The following is a 13,067-nucleotide window of genomic DNA, read 5'->3' on the forward strand; positions in this document are numbered from 1 at the left end:
GAGGTGCGTGGTGGGGATCGGACGGGAAGCTAGGGAAGGGAAGGGAGGGCAGGGGAGGGAGGGAAAGGGAAATGGGTTGGGTGGGGTGGTGGGGGAAAGACAGGTGCGATGGTCCGCGGGCGGGAAAGGAGGTAGGACAAACCACGGACGAGTGAAGCTGCTGATCCCAGAGATAGACGGATACTCTACACAGGACTAGACGACAGATACGCACCGCATCATGAAGTTGTAAGGAGTTAGAGAACAGGTGGCTGGTATGATGGAACAAGGCGGGAACGTAAGGACGTGACGGAAAGTGCGAGGCGTCTCGCCGCCAACTGCCCTCCTTTCCTCCTTCCTCTCCTTTTCCCCCCCAGCCGCCCCAGGTGGTACAGACAGACAGACAAACAGACACACCCGCTGTCCACCAGCCCGCAGGAAGCTCTGCCCCGCCGTTCCCTCTTTCCTGCTCACTCTCGCCTTTCCTCGCCCTGTAAACACACAGACACACGCACACACACAAGCACACGGCCCAGATCCTTTTAAACAATACACGAAGTAAACACACAGTACGTACAAGAAGTAAAGTTGCTCGTGTTGCCCACCCCACCTCGCGCCCTTTTCCTTCCAGCAGCTCTCCGTCCATGTAAACAACCTCAGGAACCGCCACACCCCGCCCACTCCACGCAGCACCCCACTCCGTGCCTCCAACAAGAGAAACGCACCTCCAACAAGAGAAACGCACCTCCAACAAGAACAACCACTGCCATCCCGCCAAGCCCCCGAAGCCCTGCATGAGCAGCAGCAATGCGGCCAGTGGCGCCGAAACCAAATTTGCCGCCGCCACTGCCGCCTCCAGCACCGATAACGGCACCGTCATGTAGTCCACGGGATAGAACAGGTACCTACGTCAGTAGTAGGGGAGGAGGGTTGAGGACGTGGCATGGCATCAGTGCCGGCGGCGCGTGGTGAAAAAGGGAGTATGTATGTATGTATATATAGGATACGGAGAGGCTAGGCCAGCCACTGGTTTGAACGGTATGATGGTAGCTTGGGATGTGAGCGGGGTCGAGGACCCACATTGGATTGCATCAGGCGGGCGTCCGGGACTGGGACTGGGACTGGGGGGCCTCGTCTTGGCAGGTTGCGTTTCGGAACTTCGGGTGACGTCAATGTGCCGTCAGTTCCTCATCACGAAGACCGGCACACCCACACACCATACACTCCCGGGGTGGCAGGGGGTGACTACGGCTGGGACACCCGGGGGAAAACCCCTGATGGAAGCAGTATACGACACGAAACCCGACACGCGCAGACTCGGAGCGGGTGTAAAGGCAGGCAGGAGGGAGAAAAGAAGCTAAAAGGACCCGCTGCCGACGTCAATAGGCAGGCAGGGGGGAGGATCAGCTCGGGGGGGGGGGGGGAGGATATTACCCCTAGAGGCACCACAGCATCCGTTCCTCCTCTTCCTCTTCCTCCTCTTTCATCTCCATCCCCCCTGTTGCGATGTATGCCAGCACTCACAGGTAGTACCACATGCCGGGGAAGGCGCCCGCCTCCACAGCCCCCAGCAGGAAGCGCAACCAGTAGAACTGGGCGGGGTTGCTCACGCCAGCGAACATGGCCGCTACGGCCCCCCAGCAGGTCACCAGCACACCCAGCCAACGGGGGGCACCGACCTGGGTGGTAGCGGGTGGTAATGGATGGGTAGGTGGGTAGTAATTGGTGAGGTGAATTCAATACGATAGGCTGAAGGGGGAGAGAGACGTTGTCAGGCACGGGGTTCGGGAGGGTACGGCAGGGCGGGTGCGGGAGATGGGCGGGCCGAGAGGGAAAGGTGGAGGAAAGGAGGGGGCTGGGGGACGGCCGGTGGGTTAGCATGTGGGGGTGCTGGGGTTGCAAGTCGCCCGGACATGGAGTGGCTGGCGTTCTGAGGGTGGCACTCAGACAGCAGGTAGCCAAGGGCGGGTAGTGGGGTTTACGGTGGGATAAGGGGAAAACGCGTTCTGTTGTGGGTGCTGCTGGGGACTTAGCCCCTGATCCATAAGAGTTGCGCGCCCGTCTCGCGTACCCGCGTCATGATGATGTTTGAGGGCACCATGAAGAGCGAGTAGCCCAAGAAGAAAAGTCCAGAGCCCAAGCCGTACACTGTACTATGCGGAGGAGCAGGAGGCGTGCCGGGTTGAGGAGGGGTTAAAGAGCGAAGGGGCATGAGCAATGCAGTTTGCATCGCGGACAGCTGCGTAATTCCCTGGCGTGTCCTGCCACGCACCCTGAGCGTTGAAGTCCAAATCATGGTTGATTTGAATGGATGCAAATGCCAAATTGGTCCGATCGATGTAGCAAAAAGCCGCTATAAGGCAGAAGAGGGGCAGGATGGTCCAGTTCACTTTACGGTACACAGTCGCTGCGGTAATGCTGGGGGTTATAGTTGAGAGATCGTCGTGAAACATTTTGCTGGAAGTGGAGTCTCACGGTCTGTCCTTGGTTTGTATGTGTTGTTTACAGCCCATATCCGAAATAGTCCTACTAAGGGGTCACTCTCGGCGTCAAGTATTAAGCACCATCATCATCAATGCTCTGGGTAATCTCCACTATCTATGTGCACATTGCAAGACTTTTTTAGACATGTGACGAGCGGTTGCAATCCGCCTCCTAAACTTCGTGATGCATGACATGGCATCGGGTAAACATCTTCTACAGGTCATTTTTATGCGGTTGATATCTATGATGCATGGTTGTCAGGTATTTAAACAGTACAGGCGAAACACGGCCATCGCGATCCCGGATTTCGGTACAATCAGGGAGCTTATACAGTCAACGAGATCATGTAGAAAACCAGGCGGCATTCCCGACACGTGGTGGCATCAATAATTGTCCTGCCGCGCAGACTACACTTCTGCAGTGTCGGCGCTGTAATCCTTGGAAACATGAGCTAACTTCCTTGCACAATTCTCATGCACATTAAAAGGCTTAATGCCTGGGCATCATGCTCACACGATGGGTGAGGCTGCGTGGCTGTAAGCAACGTACTCGGTCGTCATGACCGCACCTTTTACCTCTCACCATGTTAAGATGTCGCTCCTGTGACATGCTTTTAATACAACCCTCGTTTGCCTTTCTTAGGGTTTCTTGCGGTATTCCATACTGCCCCGTACCTCCACCACCTCCCCTGTGCCGTCCATTTTGCAGGGTCCCTGGAGCCAGCCTGGGCGTATGCATGGCGCGCTCTTGTCGGCCCTTTGGTATCATCGGTTGAACCCCTTGTGTGCAGGTAGTGTAAATGACCCAGGCTGGTGTGGCAAGCAGGGCAGGCAGGGGCGAAGGATTGGGTAGCGCCAGAAACGGCCTCGGAAGGGGCAGCAGACCCGGCTAGCATGCTGGGCAGCAGGCGCCCCAGAACTGTCGTCTTCGGGTCACAAACTATGACGGGTCCATGCGGTGCCATCGTGTGAAAGGCGGCAGACGGTGGCCAGACCGCCGGCGCCGTTTGTAGCTTTTATTGCAGGCTGGACCCCCCTTTAGTCGACGCGCTCGTCCAGGAGAAGATGTTACACATCTGTCCTGGTGATGCGCGGTCCCCCTTTCACCCTCTTCCCCGTAAACCTCCTTTCGCAGTAATTGGCAACAATCATGTTTTTGCGTGCGTCGCATCAGATTTTCCGCGATGCAAGTGCCTGCCCTGCCCTGCCCTGCCCACACAGGACCTTACGCCTGTATCGGGGATTGCGCGGTAGGGGCGGGTCCGGGCCTGGGAGGGACCCGCCCCGGGCAGCAGCAGCGGCGGAGGCGGAGGCATCTTTGGCCCCGGCTTCGCCCGGTTCACCAGCAAGCCATGAAACAGGAGGCCTTACGCCGTTGACATTGCTGCCGCCGCCATTGCAACCGCCGGCGGTGTCCCTACCAGCGCCACAGGGGCCGCCGCAGGGGCCGCCACCTCCACCGCCGCATCACCAGGAGCAGCAACGTCGTCTCCAAATCGTGGAGGGCCCATGTCAGCCTACAGCCGCAGGGCTCACGGGCGCTGCCACCGCCTCCGACGGCCATAGCCGCAACTGCACCGTCAGGTCCCGCAGTGCGGCAGTGCCTGCATGCACCGGCCTGAGAACCAGCTTGGTGCTCTGTCCGGCGGTATGGCCTGATGGCTGCGGACGGGCGGGCAGGTGGAAGGGCCCCGGGCACCGCAGCAGAACCCCAAATGCCTGTGTGCTGCCTTCGCTCTTCCTTCGCCAGTACTGTTCGGATGCCCCCGGCTCAGTTGCAGGGGGCAGCAACGGCGATAGTGGCCGTGTGCAGGGCCCGTCCACCGGGAGATGGTCGACGGTGCAGCGCCCGGCGAGGGCCTTGACGGCTGCGGCGGCGGCGATGGCGGAGGCTGCGCTGACCCCGGTGGGATTGGAGTGTCTGACGGCGCTGTACAGGACTCTGGACGCTACCCACGGGGTGAGGAAAGCGTTGCCGCCTCTTAGTTCCGTGATCCTCACCGCCACGCGAAGTGCTAAGTCCGGCAAGCCGCTAGACACGGACCCTGCCGCCGGCACCGGCATCGAAGGCGCAGATGCTGCCACCGCTGCCACTGCGACGGATATTCGTGGCGGCGGCAAGGGTCGTGGCAAAGGTGCGGCTTCGGGGTCAGGGCCGGTGGAAGCGGTACAGCAGCAGCAGCAGCTGCTGCGGGCAGCTGTGGAGGCGATGGTGGGTCCAATCAGCGTGCGGATAGCTCGCGCTCACCCGCACCAGCAGTGCGCCCTGCTGGCACGGTTGGTGGAGGCGGTGTACGGCGCTGTAGGTTCGTCGCCAGTGGAGGCGGTGTGCGGGCTGGCGCAGCAGCTGGCAGCAAGCCCGGAGTTTGCGGACCCCAACCCGCCTGCGGCAGCCGCACAGCTCTCCGGCGCGCTGCCACAACACCACCAACACCAACACCACCAGCACCAACAACAGGCGTTTGAAACCACAGAGCAGCAGTCGCAGCACTTGCAGCCCCAATCAAAGCACCAGCCATATTCGACACAGCCTTCTCCACCGCAGCCCACTCCAGCGCAGTGGGGATTGCCTTTACCGCCGTCGCCGACGTCACCGCAGTTGTCGTGTATTCGTGAGCGGGACCTCATTCACGCGGCCCTGGCGCCCATTGTGTCGGCCCTGCCACCCGCCAGCTTTCCACCGGAGGTGCTGGTATCCCTGCTGCGGCAGAAGCGCAGCCTGCCAGTTGATGATGCCGCCGGCGCAGCGGCTGGGACGGCAAGGGCCCCTGTCCATTCCGAGGCGGTACGGCTCTTCTGCTCCCTGTTACGTGCCGAGTGGCACCATCGGCAGCTGAGTACGCGCCATGAGGGCGGCGGTGGCGGCGGTGGCGCCGTGGAGGCGCTGGTCCTGGGAATGGTGTTGGCGGAGCAGCAGTCGCCGGGACTGCTGTTCGGCCCTGCCTGGCGCGGCGGCTCGTTGGAGCTCAGTGCCGGGCTGCTGGCCACCCTGGAGCAACTAGGCTTCCGGCCGAGCCGCCAGGGCTGCGTGGACTTCCTGGCGCTTTGCCTGAGCGGCTGGCGAGCAGCGCAACCGCCCCAACCGTCGCTGTCACAGTTGCCGGGCCCAACTACCACCGCTACAACTACCCGCTCCGAAACAACCGCACCGGATGTTCCCGCCGCTGACATCACACCAGCAGATGCTGGAAGCTTCTCTAGCCACAGCCTACCTCCAGCTCTTTCTCGTCCTTCTCAGCTTCATCTTTCCATTGGCGGCCTGGGCTTGGGGGGTAGCGGCGTCGCAGCGGCAGCGGCAGCAGATCCGGCACTCGCGCGCGTAGTGGTGCGGGTGCTGCTGCGACTGGGCTATTATGAGCACCTGGCAATGGAGAGGCTGGTGGTGGTGGCGAGCTGCCGCAGGGACGGGACACCGCTGGACGTGGACCGCCTGCGACTGCTGCGGCAGCTACATGAAGGAGGAGCAGAGACTGCGGCCAGCGGGTGGGGGTGGGGGCCTTGGCGCGCGCAGGCGTTTGGGCAAGGCGCCATCTGAATGAAAATCGCATGTGAAGTGTCGTGAAGTAGTCATTAAGAAGGCGTGCCAGTGTTTTTACCTTGCAGAGGTGTGCGGGCTTGCGTACATGATGAGGGTAAGCTGTGGCGTTGAGGGGTGCATGTGGAGGCATGATGGCCGGCGTGCGCGGTCCTCAATGCAACGGGCCTGCAGGAAAACAACACCCACATCACCTCTCTATACTGTAGCGGCCATCCCAAGGTCAAGCCACACCAGCCTTTCGTACCTTTTTTTGCTTCTAAATGTCACGAATGCCACTCCATGTCGCATTTCCTGTCCTGTCTTGTCCTGTTGGCATTCCTCCCACCCGCCTGCGGCTGCTGGTACTGTGCTGCTGCTGCTGCTGCTGCTTGTGTTGCCGCTGCTTGTTCACTGCTGTCTACACGCGGCCCAGGACCAGGACATCGGAGCAGCTGCCGACGGTGTTTCTGGAGGACCTGGTGGCTCTAGGAGTACGGTACGGCTGCAGCGCCTGGTCCGGAGAGCCCCTCTCGCGACCCCCGGAGTCCCCTACGGCCCCCGCAGTCCGCACCCGCCACAGCCCATCCATCCAACACCATCAGCATCGGGAGGAGCGGGTGCAACAGTGCGAACAGCCCAAACTCTCCGTGCCAACATCCGCTGCTGGCGTGCCGCCGGTGGCGAGCCTAGTACTACTGACCGCCGCCAACGCCGAGATCAGCTCGCATGGAGAGATGCGTGATGGACAAGGGAGGTACATGGGTCCTGAGGCCGCGGACGCGATCGACGGAGATGCCGTGGTCGCGGAAATTGAGCGCCAGCTGTTGCCCGCCTCACAAAACCGCAGCGGGAGACCTAGTTCTAATCGCGGTTCGAGCCTAACGGAAACTCGATTGGGCTGCCACCAGCCGGGGCTGCGGAAGCCAGATGAGGAGCAGGAGGACGTGGATGGCGAGGCGTTCGGAAGGCAGGCCTGGCATGCGGAGCCGCGCCATCATCACCATCATCATGATCAGCAACAGCAGCAGCGACAGCAGCAGCAGGAGCAGCAGCAACAGCAGGAGCAGCGTCGGCAGCAGGCAGAGGAGCCCGTGGGGCGTCGGCAGGTGCAGAATGACCGGCAGGGGAGGCGTGAGCGCAGTCAGGGGGCCCGCGGGGTCTCTCGGCTCGGGGACATCAAGCCGGAGGGCAAGGGAGTGGGGGGCCTAGAGCGGGGAGCGGGGCGCCCTTCTTCCCCCCCGGACAGCTCAGGCGACACCCAGCGCTTGGCCGCGAGGCTGCGCGCCTTGGAGACTGCTTTACAGACTGCCCAAGCGTTGGCGCGGCTCGCACCGGTGACCTCAGACCCCGCACCGTTGCCATCGTCCGCGGCGGCGCGGCCGCGGGTTCCGGATCCGTTGCCGCCGTCGTCAGCTTCGCAGCGTCTAGCTGTGGGCTGCCTGGCAGAGGCCTCCAGGCTACTGAAAGACGCCATGGGCTGGTCGAAGCGGCTTAAGCGCGTCGGCAGTGGCGATGGTGGGGCTATTCTTTTGGAGCAGGTGGTGTATCCGTCCATTGCGAACGTGGAGGAGCTGGCGGTGGCGCAGCTGACGGCATCGGTGCTGGCGGCTGCGCCCCCGCCGCTGCCGCCGCCGTCTCCAGCACACACGGCGGGTGCGGCGGCGAACATGGCCGAAGCGGCGGCGACGGGAGAGTCTAGCCGGGGGCAGAAACCGGTAGCGGCAGCGGCGACGGCAATGGAGGTGGCGCGGAGTGACGTCGCGGCGGAGCATGCGCCTGTGCCACTATTTCCTGCGCCGGCTCCGCCAGCACCCGCTGTTAGCCCACTGCTGCTGGTGAGGGGTGGTTGGGGCGGATGGCTGCCTGTGGTGGTGTCATTGGCAGTCTCCTGCGGCTCCCTGTCGTACATACACCTGCATACATATTGCCCCCTTACTGGTCTGCTCCGAAACCACCCATCTCTTTGCCTCTTCCTCTTCCCACCACCTTATCACCTCTCAAGGTCCATGCTACTTGCAAAAATACAGAATTCCTGTAAACACACACGCTTTGCGCTTCGCGGCTAGCCATCGCGGTTTCCTTCATGTCCTTGGCTCGGGTGAGAAGCCCCTAAGAGCCCCCACATCCCTCATATCCCTCATATCCCTCAACCTCCGCCCCGAGATGATGGATTGCATCGGCGGCGGCGATCCATCGCGCTGACCGAAGATCCCTGCGCACGTCGTCAGTTCGAGGTCTTGACTGCGTTTTGCCTCCGGCACGTTATGGTGTCCTAATTAAGCCCTGCCCTGTTGAACCCACAACCACACAAACCCACCCTCCTCGTCGCCACACCATCGGAACCGCCGCGCCTTTCCTATCCCATGTACATCTCCTCTTCCTCACTGCCCGCATCCTTACCACTCCAATTCGATCCACCCTCCCTATTTGGAATGGACTATGTACTATCTGATAGGACTCCATTCACTCCCACAATCCTTTCGCCGCCCGGTGTGTTGTTTTTGTCGCTCTGGTCTCGTCACTCAAACCCAGGCCGCTCAGACTCTGGGCTCTGCGAGGATGGCAATGTCCAGGTTGAAGCGCCGGCTGCACATCAGCTTGGACGACAACGTGCAAGTCAACACACGGAGACGGGAGGCGCTGCAGGTGCGTGTGTACGTGTGTGTGCGTACGTGCGTATGCACGTGTACGTGTGTCTATGCTCCTGAGCGGTCTATGCTCCCGTGGGCTACCCCCGGGTTCACCACTGTTTACTTGTCTGACTGCCATTGGGTCCACCGGTGGGAGGAAGGGGAGGAGATGCTTGCGCTGGGTACGCAGGGGCACGTGCGTACTGCTTTGCGAAGGGTAGGCCTGTGAGCTTTGGCCAGCAGTTTTCGGAGGGTTTCCAGCGGCGCCGTGGTCCGAGAAACACGCTGTTCAGTCACGCACCGCGCATCTGTATGTCTGTATGTATGCATGACGCTACTGCCGCTGCTGCCGCGTTCGTAGGCGTCCTTGGAGCAGCGCATTTTAGAACTCGCGCCTCAAGTCATGGCAGCATGGACCTCGGCCATGGATGTGACGCGCCCTGCGCAACAGCAGGCCCCCGTACAGCGGGGGCCGTCACAAGGCGGCATATTTCCTCTGCGGGCCGGCGTGGAAGAGTTGGCGCCGTGTGCGAGTTCGCCGGCTCAGGATCCGCCCTCCACACCGCCACCGCCGCGTCTACCTGATTCGCCAGCGACCCATGGGTCCCCAGGGAAGCAGGTGGAGGACAGAGAGGGCATCTGGGACAGTGGTGAAGTGGACAGTAAGGCCAGGGAAGGCACAGGAGAAAGCGGCGGAACCGGCGGCGGCAGTGGTAATGAGGCCGGCGGCAGCGGCCCCGATCTCATTGCTGTCGACGGCAGCGGCAGTCGGAGAGAAGTTCGCGACGCTGAGGGCGATAGCTGCAGCGGTGGCGTTATTAGCGGTGGTAAGGAGGGCGGAGACGGATCCAGGCAGCGACGGGGCGACGGAGGCAATGGCACAAGCGGCCGCAGCCATGCGGGTAACTGCCGTACCAGCGGCGGCGTCGCTTCCTTCCGCGGGCCACAAACACCGTGTCCTCAATGGTCCGCAGAGCAGCAGGTACGGGAAAATGACTACTACTATGTCTTCGTATTTTTTTTAAAACAGTAAGAGAGCTGTGGTGTGACACTTCATTTTATTTGTGATTTTTTAGAGAGCGCTGGCCGCGCTGCACGTGCATCGCAGGAGCAGCTGCTTGCGTTAGTCTTGGTCCATGAAATTCTTCCCTTCATCGCCCCCGGGGCCGTTTGATGGTCCTCAGCGACTGTTTACTTGCTGCTGGTACTGCAGGACATTGCAGCCGCGGCCTCTCGCCTCCTCGTGGCAAGCGTCGGCCTTTATAAGGACCATCGGAAAGTTGATAAAAATGGTCCAGGCACCCGGGCTAGCAGTAGAAGAAGCAACAGCCGAAGCAGCCCCGTTCGCAACGCCGCCGCTGCAACCGGCGCCGCCAGCACAGGCCGCAGCTATCCCGGCAGCCATCCTGGCCACTCAGCGGACGCTGACGGCGGCTGTAGCAGCGTGCTGACGCCGTTGCAGACCGCCGCGACGCAGCTGCTACCCGCCATGAGGCCCAAGGACGCCGTCGCGACGTTGGAAGTGCTGCGGCGGGTGAAGCTGCCGCCGTCGGCGGTACCGCCCCTGGAGCTGCACGCCGCCGGGCAGGGCCTTATCCGCGGTGTCGCGGAGCTGTCCGACTCGGAGCTGCTGACGGCGGTAGCGGTGACGGCGTGGGTGGTGGCGGAGCACAGGCCGCCGTACGGCCGCATGGCCGACGGCCAGCGGCCGGTGCCGCCGGTGCAGGGCGCATGCTGGCCGTGGTACTGCCGCTCCACCGCTGCAGCCGCTGTACGATCGCCGCCATCGCCGCGGGGGCTTCAGGGTCCGCCGGTGGACGTGGTTACCGCCTTGGGCGATGAGCTCGTGGCGCGGGAGCGGTTGCGCAGAACGGCGGCCGCCGCCGCCGCTGCAGCAGCGACCGGCGCCGCTGCCGCAACAACTGCGGGTCGAGGCGGCATGGATGAGGCGACAGTGGAATCTGCTGCCTCGACGCCGCTGGGGACGGCTGCAGCGGCCGCAACTCCGGACGGCGGCCGCAACTTCGGAAGGGTGCCGACGACGACGACGACGGCGGAAGCGGCGGTTACGCGGCTCGAGGTTGAGGGCGTTGAGGACGTTGACGAGGCGACCTCTTTATCACCAGCACGGGCGGGTGAATGTCTCCCAGCCGCCGCCGGCGCTGCCGCCGCCAACCCCATGTTGACTGCGCTACGCATGCTTCACAGGGGTGGTATCACCCACCCGCGTCTAGCACTGGCGGTGCTGGGAGTTCTTCCGGACCGAGACCGCTACGGAGGCGGTGGTGATAGCGGTGCGGAGGCCGAGCATGGAGCACCAGCGGCAGCGGCGCCCGTGGCAGGCACTTCCCTGCCGGCGCTGCTTGCCGTACGGGAGATGTTGTCGGAGGGGATGCTGAGCCCGGAGCAAGTGGTGGAGTTGGTTCAGGTAGCGGCGAAGCATATTCCCCTCCCGCCGTCGCCGCCGCCGCCGTTACCGCCGCCCACGCCGCCGTCGCCAGGGCGGGTGCAAATTTCTCCGCCGCAAGCAGCGGCGGCGGCGGCGGCAGTGGCGCGCGCGCCGGTGCGCCAGGTCTCGCGTGGCCAAGCCACAGAGGGCGCTACCACTGACGGGCGCGCTGTCGCCGCCGGGGCGGCGACGGCAACGACGGCAACGACGGCGAAGGCCGTTGATCTCGTGCTTTTCCTTCGGAGCTGGCTTCTGGACGTGTTTCGGGACTCGGGTGGCACGGAGCCTCCGCCGCTTGCGCTTTCCATCAAGGCGCTCCAGGTATGGCGTGCTTCAGGTGCTCGGCGTTCTGAATTCTCCGTACGTCCATAGATACGTCCGCCGGGGGGAGATCATGGGGGCCAGGAAGCCCACCGCCCGCGGGCTTGAGGCTTCGGCTTTGTCGCTCTCTTCCTTCTCTTGCGTGTCGCGCTCCTCCTCTTGCTCTTCTCGGAGTTACGGGAGGGCACGGAAACACAATTGTGACTGCTTGACGAAACACGCCACGACACAACTTTTAATGTTTGTAACGGCAGCAGTAGCAGCAGCAACAGCCTGTGCGGTAGTTGGAATGGTAGAGCTCCCATGGTGGATGTGGGGTCCTGCTACTGCCTAACTAATACAACCTTGACGGCCGTCCTCCTCCTCGTCCTCGTCCTCCTCATCATCATCTTCCTCCAGGAGGTCAGCGCCAGGCCGCTCACTGCTGAGAGCCTCCGGGTCTTGGGCCCCGAAACCACGGTGGAGTACCAGGTACGACTGGTCAACGCCGTACGTAACGGTTTGATGAGGGAGTTACGTGGGGTTGAGCAGCAGCATGTGGGCTACGTCGGCAAGGCCAGGTCCGGAGCTGCCGAGGATGATGCCGTACAGGAAGCGGAGGGCAGTAGCAGGGCCGTGGGAAGCGGTGATGGCGGCCGCGGCGGCGGCGTTGATGCCGCCGCTGCCGGCTGCAGCAATCTCAGCAACGGCACCAGGGATGGGGTCGTGTGGGATGGGCGCTATCGCAGGACGCTGCAGTCTACGGTAGCGGTGATGGAGTCAGCCGTTGACCTCATCAAGCTGAGCAGAGAGCACACCGCGGCCGCGGCAACGCTGATGGCAACCGCCGCCGCGGCTGTAGAGGACCTGCTGCCGTACGCTCCCGCAGCGGCGGCGGCACCGGGTGAGCTGACCAGCCAGCGGGCGGCGGCTCTGGCAGCACGCCTTGTCGTGGCACGGCGGTCGTACGCAGCCGCGCTGGGAGACGCTGACAGCGGAGCCGAGGCGGCTGCGCATCCGCCGCCGCCGCCGCTGCCGTACGGTGCGGCGGTGTCGCCGGCGGCTGTCCTGGATCAGCTGTCCCAGGTTTCCCGCTCCGCCGTACGTTTCCTGCTGCTTCCCATGGATGACGCCGTGTTTCTCTCTGAGCTGGAACGCCATCCGGAGCTGTTGTGGGCTAGTGGAGATGAGGCTCTGCCAGTACGGCAGGCGCTGCCGCCGCCACCTCGGCCGCAGGGCTTGCCGGCGGCGGTGGAGCCGGCGGCAGCGGGGATGGAGGAGATAAAGCTGTTCTCGCCTCCACAGCAGCCCTGTGAAGGGAAAGGAGGGCTCGGTCTCAGCTTAGCGGAGACCAGCTCCGGAACCGGGGCCTCAGCCGCCGCCAGCACCGCCGCCGATGACGGGTTTGAGCTGTTGCAATCCGCCTACCGGACGGCAAGCGGCAACGGACGTTCGGAAGTGGCGGTAGAGGAGCCGGCGGCGGGGGCGGGGGCGGGGGCGGAGGCGGAGGCAGCGGCTTCGCCGCCGCAACCGCTACGGCGGCCATCTTCCGCCGGCGGCCCCGGCGATGCCTCCCCCGCCTCGCAGCCCGCCGCCGACGATGCATTGTGGCGTACCCCTGCTTTGCCTCTGTCTACCTCCCCGCATCTGCTGGGCCGCCTGCCGCGGATACGGTCCTTGGAGCCCGCACAGCGGGAAATTAACATGCG

General features: G+C 63.2%; 1 protein-coding gene across 1 annotated transcript in view; it reads left to right on the forward strand.

The window, feature by feature from the left end:
* Positions 1-2,955: 2,955 nt before the first annotated feature.
* Positions 2,956-13,067, forward strand: part of VOLCADRAFT_88634 (uncharacterized protein) — a gene marked incomplete at both ends in the record, with an annotated part of 20,366 nt that continues 10,254 nt past the window's right edge. The window contains 9 exons of the mRNA XM_002948170.1: positions 2,956-2,983; positions 3,172-3,253; positions 3,684-5,945; positions 6,413-6,923; positions 7,401-7,814; positions 8,512-8,625; positions 8,971-9,591; positions 9,823-11,379; positions 11,779-13,031. Of these exons, the coding sequence (XP_002948216.1) occupies positions 2,956-2,983; positions 3,172-3,253; positions 3,684-5,945; positions 6,413-6,923; positions 7,401-7,814; positions 8,512-8,625; positions 8,971-9,591; positions 9,823-11,379; positions 11,779-13,031 (6,842 nt within the window). The remainder of the gene's footprint in view (positions 2,984-3,171; positions 3,254-3,683; positions 5,946-6,412; positions 6,924-7,400; positions 7,815-8,511; positions 8,626-8,970; positions 9,592-9,822; positions 11,380-11,778; positions 13,032-13,067) is intronic.

The sequence above is a fragment of the Volvox carteri genome, assembly GCF_000143455.1.
Source record: "Volvox carteri f. nagariensis unplaced genomic scaffold VOLCAscaffold_9, whole genome shotgun sequence".
Classification (NCBI taxonomy): Eukaryota; Viridiplantae; Chlorophyta; class Chlorophyceae; order Chlamydomonadales; family Volvocaceae; genus Volvox; species Volvox carteri.